The sequence below is a fragment of the Aquila chrysaetos genome, chromosome 8 (genome assembly GCF_900496995.4).
Source record: "Aquila chrysaetos chrysaetos chromosome 8, bAquChr1.4, whole genome shotgun sequence".
In the NCBI taxonomy this organism is placed as follows: domain Eukaryota; kingdom Metazoa; phylum Chordata; class Aves; order Accipitriformes; family Accipitridae; genus Aquila; species Aquila chrysaetos.
In genome coordinates this window covers 3,651,525-3,668,688 of record NC_044011.1, presented here as the reverse complement: position 1 = coordinate 3,668,688, position 17,164 = coordinate 3,651,525, and the positions used below count along the sequence as shown (strand labels likewise).

General features: G+C 44.3%; 1 protein-coding gene across 5 annotated transcripts in view; it reads left to right on the top strand.

The window, feature by feature from the left end:
* Positions 1-17,164, top strand: part of KANSL1 (KAT8 regulatory NSL complex subunit 1) — a 101,773-nt gene that overhangs the window by 71,124 nt on the left and 13,485 nt on the right. For 4 of the 5 annotated variants that reach the window (XM_030021440.2, XM_030021444.2, XM_030021439.2 and 1 more), the window contains exons 3-7: positions 111-252; positions 5,397-5,501; positions 10,579-10,694; positions 12,212-12,407; positions 15,416-15,581. In XM_030021440.2, coding sequence (XP_029877300.1) covers positions 111-252; positions 5,397-5,501; positions 10,579-10,694; positions 12,212-12,407; positions 15,416-15,581 — 725 coding nt within the window. The remainder of the gene's footprint in view (positions 1-110; positions 253-5,396; positions 5,502-10,578; positions 10,695-12,211; positions 12,408-15,415; positions 15,582-17,164) is intronic. The other variant, XM_030021443.2, reaches the window with a different exon arrangement.

Sequence of the window (17,164 nt, the reverse complement as noted above, 5' to 3'; positions counted from 1 at the left end):
TTCAGTATGTAGCTTTTGATCTATCTGTCAGTTCTGCTAGGTTTTTTTGTGGACTGTATAATTAAAATCACACTCAAAATAATCCCCCCTTCCCCTCTCTGTTTTTCCAGGAGGCGAAGGGCAGAGTGGAGATGGGCAGCAGACCGTGCAGCCATCGTCAGTCGCTGGAATTGGCTCCAAGCCCACGTCTCGGACCTGGAATACCGAATCCGGCAGCAAACGGATATTTACAAGCAGATAAGAGCCAATAAGGTGAGGACCAGGAGTGCGTTTGGATACGTGTGATTTTGCTTTGTCTGCCGCCTACTCGGTCTCTCTTCTGATGCAGTGGGGAGTACGTCTGCAAAGCCTGATGCTTCCCCCACCCCCCCGCATCTCTCAAAAAGCGTATTGCACAGTTGTGACTAATTGTAATGTTATTTGGCATGGGCTGAGTGTAATTCTTTTCCCTGGTTCAATATGGTAACATGAAGAGAGTAATACCTTACTTGAAAGTAAGTCTTGCTGTTCCCCATCATTTGAGCCTTTGTCTTTTTTATTTGATTTTTTTTTTTTTTTTTTTTTTAATCTTCCCGTTCTTTCTTTTGGGGAATAGCTGAAGATGGGGATAAGGAACAACCTAACAAGAGACTTACTGGGGAAGGGAGGGGACCGTTGAGGAAGTTAGCTTCAGATGCTATCACATAGCACAGGCTTAAAATTGAGTCTGTATCATAAAAAAAGACTGTTTCTAGGTCATGACCTTTCTCTGTGGAAGGAATTATTTTTTCAAACTTGCTCTCAGATGGCAGGAGAGCGGGGAGAGCAGAGAAGGGATGAGGAAGGAATTGTTACCGAGACTTGTTCAGGCATGCACGTCTAAATGTCAGGCCTTGGAGGGAGGAAAGTCTGGAGTTTGTAGCAAGAAGGCTCATGGTATTGCATCAACTTACAGATCCTCAGGAATTCAGAGTCTGGCAAACACTTTTCCCAAGATGTGTGGTGCTCTGGGGGTGGGGAGAGAGGCTTCCAGGCGGGTAGAAAGCACAGGCAGGGGAGGGAGACCGGACTTTTATGCAGCTATGTAGAAAAACAGGCTAATTGAGTGAGTGAGGGCTATAAATGGCTAGGTGGAAGAGCATGGCCTGCTGAATGGAATACATTACTGAGATTAGAGCAAAAGGTTTCTGGGAAGCAAACTGTATGTCATATTAATGAACCGGTTTCAGAAAGAATCATCTTCCTTCTGTCTTAAGAAAGCCAATCATGCAAGATGGTTTCTAAGATGGTTTCTAAGTATAAAATACAAAATAGCTAAACATTTATATGCTAAAAGTTAAGTAATTGAAGAAATGAGAAAACTCATCTAATGAGTTGGAAGATTCAGTGCTTTCACCAGATGATGACAACTTGACAGACTCGTGAAATGGCCTGATAATGTCTACAAGCATCCCGTATGTTTTTATCTAAGGTTGCAGTCTCTAGGTCTGAAAGGAGAACATCACGGTATTGTGTCAAAGTTGAAAAGTACATCTGAGGTTTCAGAAAACAGGATGTCATCTTTTTTGATTTGTTCAAACAAAAACTCAACTGCGATAACCTGATACATGAATTGAAGATAAAGCATGCCACTTACAGTGGCAGAAGAATTCAGATGTTGAGGATTTGGTAGTGGCTGTTCTGCATGAACAAGAAAGCAAGTATCAGATACTCCATCTTTCTAATAGGACTTCATGGAGATCGCTGCTTGCACCCCGCAGTTGTTGTCTTGGTGTCATTGAGTTCAAGGATGCCTTGTAAAACATGTTCTGTTTTCATCAATGGAAAAACTCAAGTAAGATTCATAAAAGCAGCTTGGGACAAGTGTAGGAGACTAGAGAGACGAGTGCATGTTTCAGTAATACAAGAGTCTTACTGGAATGGATTTGGCTTCAAATTGTACAAGGACAACAATTAAAGAATTTGGAGACACCTTGTTTTTTCTATCAACATAACTCTAACTTATTTGGCCATAAGGAGGTTAAAATGTAGCTGCTGCAGGAATTCAAAGTTGCTATTCTACTTTATTCTTTTTTTAGGTTAATTACCATTATATGTTAAGGTTTGCATCCCAGTGTACCCTTCAAGAAAGATGCATTGCTTTGTCAAATCAAAGCAAGAGAAGGACCAGGCAGTTGAAAATAGCCTTCTAGTTTGAAGGTACACTGCTGCCTGAGTGTCTCAGCAGTAATTGTGTTTTCAGCACATTTGGATCAGCTCAGTTGGAGCCTGGTGAGATGCGGAGGAAAACAACAAATCAGTGAGCGTGTGTTCAAAGTTAGTTGTAAAGTACTGTGTTTTCTGGTGCTTAAAAATAGCAGGCTATTTTGTGTTGGCTTTGAAGAGTGTGTACAGTTAATTTAAGGGACTGGATATCCATGAAGGTAATAAGGTGGTTTTGTTTCTTTTCACAAATGTGCTTTGTTGGGCCTTTTTGAGATGGGGTGTGGCACGGTGCTCGTCCCCCCCACGCAGAGTCTTTGCACCTCCCTGCATGTGTGGGTGGCAGATGCTCCATGTTTGGAAAGGAACGAACAGCATTTTTTGTCTCTTTCTGTGTCTCTTACGAGTTTCTCTCTTAGATGGAATAAGAGGTAAATTAAGATGAAGGGCTTCTGCAGGAATTTTGTGCAGTGGCAGACTTCGTTGAAATACAGTGACCAAAACTCCTTAAAGACAGGGTTGTTTTGCACATCGTCTTTACAGATCCAGGTTCAACTTGTTCCCAGACCATCCGAGGTGGGTTCGCTGTGTTCCCTTCAAGCTTTTGGTCTGATCTGTGTGCAGCCTGTCCCATGGGGAGGGCTGTGCTCTGGTCCGAGCTGCTGAGTCAAGAGAAATGCGTGATGGGAAGGGTGGGATGGGAATTAGGTGGAGCCTCTTGCTGGAAGAATTTGCAGCTCTCACATGAGTTTCCTGTGTCTGCAGTGGATGTCAGGCGTAGGGCACGATGAGAGAGACTGCTGTCCCTGTGCGGGGCTGTTCAGGGCACTCAGTCTCTTTCTGATGTGTCTTAATGTGTGTCAGTCCTCTTCCTCACCCATTAGTCCCTTGGCAGCCCTTGCAGAAGCTGCTGACTTACAGGACTGTGAGACATTTGAGATCTTTCTCTATATCTGTCTCTATCTGAGACCTGTATGATTGACTTCTCACTAATACTGTAATTAGTGATAAAAATGGGAGTAAAAAAAGCAGCAAGCTTGCCCATAAATACTGGAGGGGGCCTTGCTTTTTTCTTTGTTTTGGAGAATGCTGGTGAAACGCAAGTATTGTGTGACCTTGGAATAATTCAGATGCACTACTCCTTTCCCTTTCCTGAAAGGGAATTGGAAATTTGATGTTGCCCTTGTAATCCCTCTCTATTATTCAGAAGTGTATAAATAACGGAGATTTAAAACTCTTAGAAGCAAAGCAGATAGCTCAAGCCCTGGGTAGGAAGATGCTGTCCAACCTGCAGGTCTGTAGGTTCATGGAAGCTGTCTTGTGGGCTAGGAGCTGGGAGAGGACAACTGGCGTGCACGATAGGTTTGGGCAGTGCAGCTTCTGTACGAGGGCACAGAAACCAAATCTGTGACTGTCACAGGGAAGGCTGTGTTAAGCGTTGCCACTGCGTCAAAGTCACTGGTAAAGGGACATACTTCTAAACAAATACCCACAGTATATAGAATTAATTACTGCTCCTTCCTGAGGCATGGAGCAGCTCCCTTCATCCTCTTTCTTTAAACTGAAGGCAGAAGTCGTTGGTGGCTGTTTCTGTTCCTGATGCCCATGATTCCCCATGTCATTCTCTCGCTGAGCAAATGAGAAGCCCAAGTGCTTTCTGGAGTGTTAAAGGAAGGCAGTTTCCTTGGTTCCAATTTTGCATTCAGTCCCAGTTTCTCCCTTTTTCATGTCCACTGTCTCTTACAGCTGACATCTGCACATGACTGGCCTCTTTGCTGAGGCATGCCTGAGGATGTTTCTAGAAGCAATGACGAAATGTGATAGGTTGCTTTCAGAGAGGGATCTTCCAAGAGTAGAGGGAAAGCACAGCAGTATTTAGACTTCCAGCCTCTCTCATCCACTAAACATCCTTCTGAGATGCCAGAAAACTCTAGAAAATCGTCATCATGTTTATTCTAGAAGCTAGCTACTCCTTCATTGCTGGTCAGAGGCCAGGTACAGTTGTATTTAGTTTATGAACTGTTTTTAAATAAAGTATCACTGAACTATGAGCTAGCCCATAGTTCTGGAAAGCCAGCAATCTGTGGTGTAGAAGATTGTGTCAGGGCATAAGATCAGCCTTACAAGAGACTTCAGTGGCCGTGTGCCATGGCATCAGTTGTTGATGCAGTTATATGTAAGATCTGACTTTGTGAGCTTTGAGGGAAGCCTTGTAGCACTCTCCTCTCTCCAGATAATGTGTCCAGGTTCCCTTCCAGGCTCACTTTCTTGTGATATACCGTGCAACCTCCAAAATTATTTTCAGATGACTGATCCGCCTGTTAATCTGAGCAGCCCTTTCCATAGCTCCTTGTTGGAGTGATCACAAACTTGTTCTGGCTTGTCTTTGTCCTGGCTTGTCTTTGTCCTGGACTATATTCATGGCCTGTAGGTTCCACCAGCTCTCTAATCCCTTGCACATTTTAGTCTGCTTTGTTGTTAGATAGCTCAGAATCTACATAATTATAATGATTTTACTTCATGTTGTTCAGAGAGAAGGCAGTTCTGCCTTTAGAGTGAGCTTCGCTTAGAGTAAAACATAAACAGGACAACATATGTTAAGCCTGATAAAACAGTGCTCTGCCACTGTGCTTTGTCCCGCTAGGGTTACAGCAATGGCTTGTTTATCAGTGTTTTTCTTTCCTTATTGAATTTTGTGAATATCACTTCTTTGAAAAAATCTGCTCAGAGTAACAAGATTGACTGTAGATTTTTGGCACCCGCTCAAAATTGTTTGCTTGGCTGTGGTGGCGAGTTCCACTTTGTACTATGAAAGCAGTCGTTTCCTGCTCTGCACTACAGCAAAACGTTCTCTTTGGTTTTGCTGGCATGCAGCTCGCTGAACCTCCGTGTGCGGGAGGAGGGGAAGGATGGGAAGTGGGATGGCACCAGCATTTCAGCAGTTTTGCCCGAGAGGGAGCTAACTGTCTACTATTAATGATCTGAAGGCATGTGATCTGGCTTCAGCACTGTCCTTCCCCCTCTGAGTTCAGCTTAGATGTCAGGAAAATCCAGGCAGCAGGGGATTCGGTTTGGCATCATGTCTGAAAAATGCAGTGGGAATGCAAGCCTTGGCTGTGCAATAGTTGTAGTTTCTGGGGGACGATGGATGCGCAGTTTCCTTGCCGAGACTGAAGGACCTGCAGTTAATTCCTGTTCCCTTCCCTCTCTTCCAGGGGCTGATAGTTCTTGGTGAAGCATCACCCCCTGATCCTGCAGTAGATGATGCATCCCGTCCCGTTAGTGCTGAAGTTAAGCTGGAGCCTGGGGCTGACCGGCTGGTAAGTGCCAGCAGCAGAAGTGACTGGGTCCAGATACTTCACGTTCATGAATTTTGGGTAGGGAAGGTTTGCCCTTTTAAGCTGCCATGGAGAGAGATGCTTGAACCATGTGTCTGGCATGGGACTGGCCTCCTGCAGAAGCACCTCACTGTGGGAACTTCACATGGGAATTGCTGATCTGTTGCTCTGTGTAGCTCGCCCCCTCCCAGATTATTTTGGGGTTAATAAACGATAGGATTTAAACACCTTTTAGAACAGAGTTCCTTGGGGTACCTTTGTAATATGCATTAGCATTTTGTGAAGCTTAAAAATCCTAACTAATCCTTTCCCTGTAGCAAAAAAGTACCTCAAACTGAGAGCAGCACAATTAGCAAAGGCTTCTGAAGATGTGGCTATTAATATCTGCCTGAGTGTTACCCCTTGGAAGGGGAACTAATGATTTCAGTGAGATGCACTGGAAACTATGCAGAGTGCCAGGTATTTATTATTTAATGCAGAAATGTAGGCCACAGACTAAAGGCTTGATCGTACTGTTCAGCCTGGCTGTGATTACTTTTGATCCTGTGGGACACATCGACGTATTAAAATAGAGGATTTTGAAGTTGTGGTGTAGTACTAAGAGAAGCTTCACTGCAATGGGAGTGCTTGAGTTTCATAGACCAATGTTTAATGTAGTTGATACAGATAAAAAACTTAACTAGAAGTGACTGTAAAATTGTATTTTGAGTGTTTTCTCCTATCACTGGCAAGACTTTGTCAGAGTTTTCCTGATACTGAATGATAATATGAAATACTGTGAAATTTTTCAACGCCAGACCGCAAAGGGGTTATTACAGGTGATTGTAATAAAATGTCTCCTCGCTTGACACTGGCTTTCAGATGTGCGTTTGGAATTTAAGTCTTTAATTAGCAGATTAGCTGAGCCCAAAACTCTGCTGTGTAATTTGGTACAATGAACAGGTTTTGCTCACAGCTGAAATAGTAGATGGTCCTTCACATGAACACAGAGCCACGCTGGAGGAGCGACGGGAGGCTGGAGAGCCAGGATGACAGGGGCTGCTACAGATCATGATTGAATCACAAGCATTACGCAGTGTCTGGTTTTGAACAGTGATGTCCGTCTGTCATATGGCCCCCCCTTTTCATGCTTTAACCCAAAAAGCGCTTGGAGAATAATAAACAAGCACAGTGACAGCGTGCTCCGATTCGCTTCAGAAATAGCAAGCTCCCGCACTGATGAATTGGCTGTTATTTGGGAGCTAATCTGTAAATGGCAGGCTGATAACGGAGATAAATGATCAAATTTAACAGTGATAGGAAGAACATTTTTTTCCTTATCTGTTTAAATCAAGATGTTTATCTGACACGAGTGTATTTTCAACCTGGGAATCTGCAGATGGAAGGACTGTGTCCCACCTGACTTTGTCCCTACATATGAAAGACATTTTCCATATACTTACAATATCATCACATTGTCCTTTTTTAGATTGTTTTAGACATCATCTCTGTATGTATAGAGTAGAAAATGTCTGTAGATTTCTGATGTATGGAAAAGAAAACGCTTGCTTGGCTGGTGCTGTCTGGTTTTGCTGCTCACAGCCACCTCACTGTTGCTGTGTTTACTCATTTCCTGCGTTGTCCCTTTTCTCATCCCTTTCACCTGGGGTGAGCTCTTCAGACAGAGACTTCTATTACTGCAGTGCTTGTGCGATGGAGACCCGATCTGTCTTAAAGGTCTTGGAGGTAACAGTGACACAAATAATAGATACTGAGAGCAGTCAAGAACAACATTTTAGGTGTAAAGCAGGCTGCAGGTTCCTACTTGGCACCTTCTTGTGGCTACTCCTGCAGCCATGCTTGCCATCTTGGAGGGTAACTCCTCCCGAAAAGGACTTTTTATTCCCTTTCCACACACGGCTGCTGGTGGACACACACATCACTCCACGCTGCTAGCTTCTCTGCAGCAGTGCTGGAGGTGTCAGCCACCAGAAACGCTGCCTCCAGGCACCCAGCTTCTACACCCTGCTGCTGGAGGGTTTGTGCTTAATCAGACTTGCTCGTAAGGGTGGGGTGTTGAGTCAGAGCCTTGATCTGCTCGGAGCCAGAGATTAGCCCAGAGACCATTCCTGTTGCGTTAGGACACTTACTGGAAGGGTATCTCTTGGGCCTCTTCTGGAGAGGTGCTTATCATTTTGGCACTCTTTGGGCTGCTTAGAATTAGGCTTTTGGGTTTTTTGCCTTCCCCACCCTCCCCAAACTGGCAGAGTAAGAGACAGGTCTGCAACGTGGAGTAAGGGGAGGAATTCATCCTGTCTCACCCCCAGCTCCTTTTTGGATCTCATCCGCTAATGGGTACCTCCCTTGGCTGGTGTGAATGCAGGATACGTGTCCTCGGGCATCAGCTTGATATGCGGGATGTGGCCGATAAGCCTTAGGAGGAGTTAATCCCATTGTCAGTGGAGGGAGGGGCTTTGCAAAGAAGGCCTGGGAATGTCTGTTGGGAACTGGAGGCTCAGTATGTGAATAAATATTTTTGCCTGAAGATGGGAATAACGTGAAGAAGAACATGAAGAAATATCTCGGCTGTTGATATTGTTTCATTGCTTGTATTGCTAATCTAGTAAGGGGGGTGCACTTAGAATTTTTAATAGTAAATGAGAAAAGATACTGATGGAGTGGCTTGGTAAGGCTTTTCCCTGCATTAGGGGTGTGTATCTACTAATAGGTGAACATCTGAACCTGTCTGGTTTTGTTTGGGTTTTTTGGGAATAGGGGGGACATTTGTTGGGTCCTGACTACCTGCCAGCACACAGCTTCTTTACTGCCGTGAGAGCCCCTGGTAGTCTGCAGGCTCCTGGTTTCATGTGCAACAAGCAGGTGTGCTAAAGCTGAATCTTTGATGCCCTCCCCCAAGAGTCCTAGGGATCCTAAAGACCTGAATTTCCAGACCCCAGGCATAACCAAAACACAGAGAAGAGCTCAGTCTGGAGCATCGATGTGATCCCGGTGTGATGAATGCTCCTCTGGATGCCAGCCTGGCTGCCCAGCCAGCCCTGGAGGAAGGCACGGCATTGCAGGGTGCATCCAAGAGGAGCTGTTGCAATAGCTCTGCCTCTGCTCTGAATGCTGGAGATGTCAGCTCTTGCAGTCCTGCTCGTTGCCCCATTGCTCATGTCAGAGCCTTGTTAGGGTACACCCATCTTCATGTGATAAGGTGAGCCTGGGCTGTTTCTGATAAATAGACTTTGGATTGATGCTTTCCAGCTCCTCCGCAGGAAGCAGCAGGGTCACCCTCTATTCCTATCTTGAACCGCCGAGCCAGAGATAGCTCTTGGAGAAGAGGTTCCTCCTTTAAGACCCTTTCTGGAGAAGAAAATAAATACCCTATTTCAAAAGAGCTTATGAGTCATGTGTACCCGCCCTCCTGAACTGTGGGTGCCTCCGGCGGAGGTGTCATGTGAAGGCTCAGCCTTGCCAAGTCTCTGGAAACCAGAGGGAAAACGTTGAGCTCCTGCACTGACTTCACCTTGCCAGGGTGACGCGTTGTGCTTGCCTAACACTTTTGGCGCGATCTGATCTTGCCCCTATGTCTGTGCGCTCAGATCAAGTGTCAGAGACAAGCCTGTCGGTCTGATCCTGTCTCTGCTCCCCCCCGGGAGAAACGTCTTTTTTAGCAGAAGCGTAGAAAACCCAGCAAAGTTCCTCAAACAGGCAACAGGCAGAAGTTGTCTGTGTTGTTAGAAGTTGCTCTTCCCTTGGTGAGTCAGGTCTCTGCTATTCTGGAAACCGTTAGTCCTGCGCTGCCGTAGCCTGATTTTAGTTGTTCATTGAGTTGGGGGAGTCAATGCAGGGAAGATTTTAATCAACGCAATACAGATACTTTTGAGATGGGAGTATGTGACAAGCAGGGGGGCTGGCTGGCTGGCCGGCCATCTATGTAGATAAGTCAGACCTTTTCTTTTGTCTTTTTTACTAGTACTTCAACTGCACCACCACCCTTGTGTGCACGAAAGGGGAAACCCAGCTAGAGAGATACTGGCAGTGAGTGTAGGAAGTGCTGCACGAAGGAAGAAATGAAGTTTAACCCCAGGGAGGAGGAAGAGTGTGTCTGAAAACAAAAAAAGGGGGCTGCAGGGATGAAACTGGGGGCGATGAGTGCCAGGGCTATGAAGATCCTGGACTGTGCTGGCACCTGCTGGGGTGGAGAGCAGGAATGTCACTGGCAGGAGGTATACGAAGCCAGTGTGTCCTTGGAAGCTGCGGTGACAGTACCCCCTGTTGAGGCCACTTGCAGGGCAGTGGGAGATGGGCATCGTTCAGTGTTGCAGCCACACAGTAACTGCCGCTCACTGCAGAGTGAGGGGGTTTGTATTTCAGACCTAAGGCATAAGGGATTGGGGAGCTCTGTGTCTTTAGCTTATTTTTTACTTACTTTTCCTCTGCCAAAAAGGTTTTTCCAGCTTTGTGTTTATCAGGCAGTTTTAGCTTTATAGGGTTGGCCTGCTTATATCCAAAAACCACAGCTTGTGTGCATACTCATTTAAAATACTTTTTAAAGTGCTATTTGGACTATGTTTGCACAGGTAGTTAGTTAAAATGCAAATTCAGTTTTGCAAGTCTGTTCTCCTCTCCCTCTCCTCCTGTTTTCCCCCAAAGTGCTTAGACAAGAGCTTGCAGCCGTGTGGCTTAGAGCACAGCATCAAACTTCTGAAGACGCCTGCAAGGTTTACAGGTGGTTATGAACTTGTTTGCACTATTGAGACAAAATGCTAAAATCTCCTTAAAGACCTCAGCCTTTCATGCTCCTCAGTGGTTGCCTGAGGGGAATTGAAGTCCTTTGGTTCTTGCATTGAAAGCACTGTTCTGTATCCATCCTCTTGCCAGAGCTGCTCCCTAAGAAGTCCTTACCTCTCTGGTCTCCTGTTCACATAGTGACTTCTGAACCCTTGTTTTGAAGTCCTATGTGGAAACCCATGGCTACAGTGCAGAGTCTTCAACTAGAAATGGGGAATAAGAAAGTCGTGGCTATTTAAGAAGCTTTTTTTATTAATTTATGATCTTTCTCATCCTTCCTTAGAGTATTTCTGGATCCCAGCCACTAGAGAACTCGGGTATTTCTGCTGCAAATACTCCTGAATCCCATCCCGCCAAGCCCTGTGGAGCACCAAGACCCGTCAATGGAGTTATTAACACGTAAGCTGCTTGCATATTATGAGAAGAGTCTGATTTTTATGATCTTTACAAAGTCCCACTGGAAACCAGCCTGTAACGTGCTGGTTGGTAGTGACTGGGTTGGTAACGGTATAAATGGTCTCTTTTTGAAAAAAGTATGGTAGTAGATCATGCTCGGAAACACTCTGGAGGAGATTGCTTGCTTGAGGTTTTCTGCTGCATTGTTTTTCTGAAAATGGTATTAAACTGAGCTGTGTTTACATGAACAAGCCCTGCAGGCAACCATGCAATGAGCATGTTCAAAACTGTTTCTTTATGGGTATTTTTAATACACTTGCAAATTGTATGATTCAAAGGTACTGGTGGCCCACTTGCAATTATTTTGCAGAAGTATATGTAACCACCGGCCCACTTTTCTGGAGATACTGAGGTACCCAAATCCCATTGATTTTCGGAGTAGGACTTTCTAAATTCTTTGTTTCTCCAGGCTGTTTCTGTTGAGAAAGTCTTTTAAGTGGGTAAATGGAAACACGTGAAAGAAATTCTCCTGTGCTACAGGATGATTTCAGGGTTAAACCACTTGAAAACGCTTGAACACGTGGTGCTTCAAAGTTCTGATAGTGGCTAGAGAAGCATTGCTGGAACCATTGCACTTGCTTAGTACCTTGAGGAGGGAGGGATGCTGCACCAGTGCAGTGTGAGCAAGTGTAGAAAGCACCAATCCACTAACTCATTGCTACAGCTGAAACACTGCAGGCTATAACAGAGCCCTTTATATGCCTGTAGCCTTTGAACTGCAGAGCCTTAGACCACAGGGCTTTAATGTTTCACATTTTTAGAAATTAAACACTTGTAAAATATACATGAAAAAGTTACGTAGATGAAGAGCTGCGCTGGTATCTGGTAGGTGGCATGGTGTATTGATGCCGCGGTAGGGCAGGGTTACTGCATGTGGACAGGAAAGTCCTTTGTATGTAAAGCAGAAAGGTTAGTGTTAACATTGCACCTTTCTGGTGTCACCACTGAGAGTTGTTAGAGGTATAGATCTCAAATATTAATCAGAATCGAGTTTACATTGAGGTTAAATATTTTTTCTAGAAAATTATGTTCTCTGTCTTGTGCTCCCTGGCATTTAGACTCCTGAGAACCTGTTGTATTAAGATACCCTGAACTGTAATTTTAAGGGATGCTGAATTGTAGGATTAAAGCTGTTCAGGTCTAGAGTGGCTTTTGGTCTTGCTCTGTGTTCGGCTTTACATGCTATTTTTTGTTCAGAACTTCCAAAGGTATTTTTTTAAAGGATCAGTGGTGGGAGAGTGTGGAAAGCGACCAAAGTAAAAGCAAAAATTAGAGTTGGCTTAATAAAAGTTACTGCCTCATGAAACTGCAGTGCTTTAAACTCAGCTTAGAGTGTTTGCTAAGGTCTGAATTGTGAACCTGGCTGGTACTGCTGGGTAACGTGGGATGGTTGAATGAGTAACAGTATCTTTCTTACTCTCCTCTCCTCTCGTCTCCTCTCCTCTTCTCTTCTCGGGCAGTCTTCAGCCTGGCCTGGCAGAACATGCTCAGGGAGATGGCCAGGAAGCTGAGGAGCTCTTGCATAAAAAGCAACGACTGAACATGGTTTCTTCATCTTCGGATGGAACGTGTGTAGCAGCTCGCACTCGCCCAGTACTGAGCTGTAAGAAGCGACGGCTTGTTCGACCTAGCAGCATTATGCCCCTTTCCAAAAAGGTTAGTGCTGTTTGTTTTTTTGATGCAGTATATAGCTAAAGCTCCACACCAAAGAGCCTGATGTACTGATGCGTTGGTCCAGTGTGCCTCTGCTTTTTGCATGAAGAGGTCTCCCTGCTTTGGGAACATTTGTGGTTATTAAGACAGGAAAAATAATGGGGAGGAAGAGGACAGTGAGGCTTCAAAGGCTGTTGGAGAAGTAAAGGAGAAATGAAGGAGAAGCTTTTAATTTGTTGGAAGACTTTTATTAGCTGTCACTGAGGAGGGGAGATACTGAACTCTGATGTGGGTTTTCTTTTCTAAAACCAACCAGCCTGAGGTGAACTTCAGTATGGCACAGTCTGAGCAATTGAAAGAAGCTCTGAAAAGTCAAGTATCAGGAAACCTTAACTCTGAGCACAGGAATTAACACAGCCCCAGGAACTCGCTGCTACTTGCTCAAAGAAAAACTACAGTTGTCTGACCAGGCATATGTGGGATGTCTTGCAAAAGGCCTGCCAAGGCGATCGTGTTCACTTCCGCTGCTTAAGTTTGGAAATTGCTGAATGCCATGACTGTTCCTGGTTTTGTTTTCTTCTTTTTTCTTTTTTTTTTTTATTTTATATTCCTCTGCCTTATGCAGAATTCAGTTAAGTGGAAATACCTTTTATTGCCTGTATGAGGAAAGGCCGTGCTTCATTAAATTTCTCTTAGGAACGCCATAAACTGTCAGCTGGAGGATAGATAGTTAGAAGTTGAGGGAATAAGGACCTTTTTTGTGCATGCAGCTTTCATGATTGCAGAATCATAGATGGCAAAAAGCCACTTACCTTTGAGTTAAAGTGTTTCAAGTCAAACTTTACCACAAAGGTTTGGGGGTTTTTCACTCTGTAGGCGCTGGAGTTTTAGAGAGAAGCTCAAAAAGCAACATTTTTCTGAGCAAAGTAGATTCTCACTCAGCTGAGTTAGCTTTAACTGATTACTTGTTTGCAGTTTCATCTGGGGTATTTCTGGTAGAGCTCTGCAGTGACAGCTTGGAAGATCTTCAGTGATTTGGAAGTTTATGAACCATCTCATAGGTGATGCTGACTTGTGCACTCAGTGTTTGAAGAAGTGGCTGTTAGTTCTGTGTTAGATCTTGATTGTAGTCATCAAATACATTTGATAATCAGAGGTGGTTCAGAAGAGCAATTCCAAAGGATGGACGATGTGCCAGATAGCAGAGGATTTCTGTGGACTCCTCCAGTTATTCAAGAGAAAGCTGAGTGATGGCTAGGTCATTGTCCAGACATACCATGTCCAGTTGACCACACTCTTCTGTCTAGCACAAAGTGGTTGTGGATTGCTGCGACCAGAAATCACAACCAGGAGAGTTCACTGCTTCAACAGAGATCATCCATAAGTGTGCCTACTGTTTTACAAAATCTGAATACAACATCACTTGAAATTTTTAACTTGGGAGATGTCCTGTAGGAAAGAAAAGTGGCTTAAAGGTTGAGTGGGACTGTAGCCTGCATTGGGTTGGAAACAGGACTGATCTTCTGGAACAGGATGGGAAGGGGTCTCCAGCAGTCACCCGCAGCATCCCCATGCCTCAGAGCAGACTGCTTTATCCTTATACTGTGCCAGGTGGTTTGTCTAAACCTCCTTAGGCAAGCTATTTGAGTGCTTAGCTAGTCTTGTCCAAACAAACCAAACTTTCTAATATAAGCTGCCTTGGCTGCCATTTAAAGTCATTACCAGTAGTCCAAGTCCCGGTGTAGACTGGTCAGCTCCCCATGTCGCTTCAGAAGCTCTCCCTGAAGTGTGAAAGTTGATGTGGTAATTCTTAATATGGTCACCTGTACACTAAACATGCCATGGGTCCTTCTGATTTTGCACATAGGATGGGTTTTTTTATCTTGTAATTTTTTTGTTGTTTTCCTCTCTGTTTGATGCTCGCATTTCTTAAATATGTGCCCAAAACTGGGTGCAGCCCTCCAGCTCACATGTTAGCAATGCCAAGCAGAGTGGCAGGATTACCTCATGTGTGTTGCACAGGCATCCTGTTTATAAAGCCCTGTGGGGTGTTAATTCTCACTAATGGTACAACACTGCTGATTCGTGCTCATTTTCTGATCCATAACAACCACCAGATCCTCTGGGCAGAACTGCTGCTCAGTTACCTCTTCCTCCTCTTCACTGGGCACTGAAGTGTCCACTTGTTCCATTTGCCCTCAGTGAATTATATTTGATTTATTTTAGATCATTTCTCTTAATTTGTAACCATGAGTGGGTTTCCAGCTCTTTCCTTCAAGGTGCTTGCAGCCCTTCCCAGTTCTAGTGTTATTTGCTAAGGCTTAAGGATATTATCTCTTCCATCATTCATATCATTAATGGAAATTGTTTGAGTAATGCTAGACTCAGGACAGACTTCTGCATGATCCAGTTTGATACGTCCTTCCATTTTGATGGGGAATCATAGGTTGCTGTCTCTGTATGGGATTTACATCCAGTTGTGCATCTGCCTACAGTGGTTTCATATAAATGAAGTCTATATAAAGTCCATAAATCTGTGAACTGAAAAGTCTGTCCTGGTTTAAGAAACAAGGTTGAAAAACACCCTTTTTCACTCTGTAAAGATGTCCCTGTAAGTGTCAGTTTTTGGCATATAGTCATGGCTCTCTGACCCATCTGAACTCAAAAAGGCTTTTTTTCCCTCTCTGACAACTGAATTGTGCTGCCTCATGATTTTTATAAATGAGGTTTCAACCTAGATAAAATTAAACACTTTTAGTCAAATTTAGTAGATGTTAAACTGTCTGTGGTGGTGAGTAGTAGTTTTCAGTTGTGTTTATGCAAAGTGAAAGTGTCCTTTTATGAGTCCAGACTAAATGAACAGGTTTTACACAAGGTATTAAAAAAAAACCCCAAAACAACAGCCTTTAGGATGTTTTTTATGAGCTGTCAAAGGGGAACGTGTGAAGAGAGCCCTTAGTTAGACATCTTGACCTCTGATATGTTCACACTATTCTCTGTCCCCTTTCCAGGTCCATCGTAATAGCCTGGTGCGATGTAGCTGTGATGTGAACCCTTCATGTGCTCTGTGTGGCACTCGAAGCTCGACGACTCTGGAAATCCAGTATGATGCCCCTTTGCTGGAGCGCCTCTCCCAGCTGGACTCATGTATTCATCCTGTCTTATCATTCCCAGATGGTAAGCACAGCACCCACAAAGCTGGCAGGGTTATTGTGAAACTGGTCCTGAGATGGGTTGCAGGGGATGCTTGGAGGTGCTCCAGAGCCTCCTCGTCCATCTTGGGCTTCCAGAGGAAGTGCAGATGTGCTTGGGTATGACCAAGCTTGTTGGTCTGCAGGTATTTTTAGGAGTAGAGCATTTACTGGAGTGGAAGGGTCTGGGAAAGCATTACACCTGAACGCTGCTCTGCTATGAATCTGTGTTACGGGAACCTGACCTGGAGCATCACTAGGGGTGGAGAAACCAAGCAGTGCCTGGAAGTCTGTACTGGGACGGACTTGGGTCTTAGGCTGGTGGTTTTGTTGCTATAAACCACTTGAGAAATACTTGCTTCCGTAGAGTTTATTCATCTGTATAAAATTATATGTGGAATGGTTTAAGTCACCGGAAATCGTTTTGACCTTGTAAGGAATTGTAAATGATCTTCCATGGTTCAGAGGGTACAGTAAGAAGGCATGTTCCCGTTAAGACACTCGTTTCCCTGGGTTATGGTATCACGGTTAATCATCATTAAAGTAATAACTAACCAACCCTGACTGTGGGGTATTCACAGATTTCATGTGTAGGGACTTTTCCCAAGGGAAAAGAAGTAGTTTCCAGAGTCTTTTGCTTCCTAAGCTGCCAGATTAAATACAAGCCTGTTCTTTGACCAAAAACTATTGACTTGCATGACAATGATGTCCATCTGTCATCTTTTTCCTCCGATCACAAAATATAGGACCACAAATGATAGGAACTGGTACTTTTATCAGGAGAGCCAGGCAGTAAATGGATCATAGTGGTTCCTTTCCTTGGTAGGAGTGTCTGGCTGCTTGAGGTGTAAAACACCGCTGGTAATGCTGGGAGGAAGGTGTGTGTCCCTGCTTCTCATGAGGATGTAAAGTGGTTGGTCCAGGTTAAGACACTGCGCTAATCTGTGTGTTTGGGTCTAAATTCCAGCTTTGCACAAACTTTGTGTGACAGTGGGAAATGCATGGAGTGTCTGGGAACAATTAGTCTGGCATCTTTCACTAGCACTATATTTAAAACAGACCAAAATAGTAAATTGGTGCTATTTTTAAAAACCAAATCTCTCCCCCTCCCTGCCCCAAAGAAACATCTCTGTTAAGGAATGCTAAAGGAACTGAACGCACTGAACTCCTGAAGCAGAAATTTATTTCCTGACTTCACAGCACGTGTAATCCTCTGTCTATAGTGTTAAGTCTAATACCCTAGGAAGTGGTGAGAAAACCTGTTGTGTACTATTGCAACATGGCCACCAGGCAAATTATCTCATCCAGTATTCACTTTCCATTTTCTTAGGGTCAGCTGCAGCCAGTTCACATGGTAAAAGATCCATTCTGGCTGCATGAGATTAAAAAGTTTGTTTTTAAAACTATACAGTGTAAAGCTTAAAACACCTATACAGAAATACCCATTCCCCCCCCCGCCTCCTTCCTTCAGATTAACCTAGTTTTGCTAGGGTTGCTTTTGGGGGATGGGGATTCTTTTCTATCCAAACAAAAAGCCAGGTAGCATGTTCAGGTGGGGAAATCACTCTG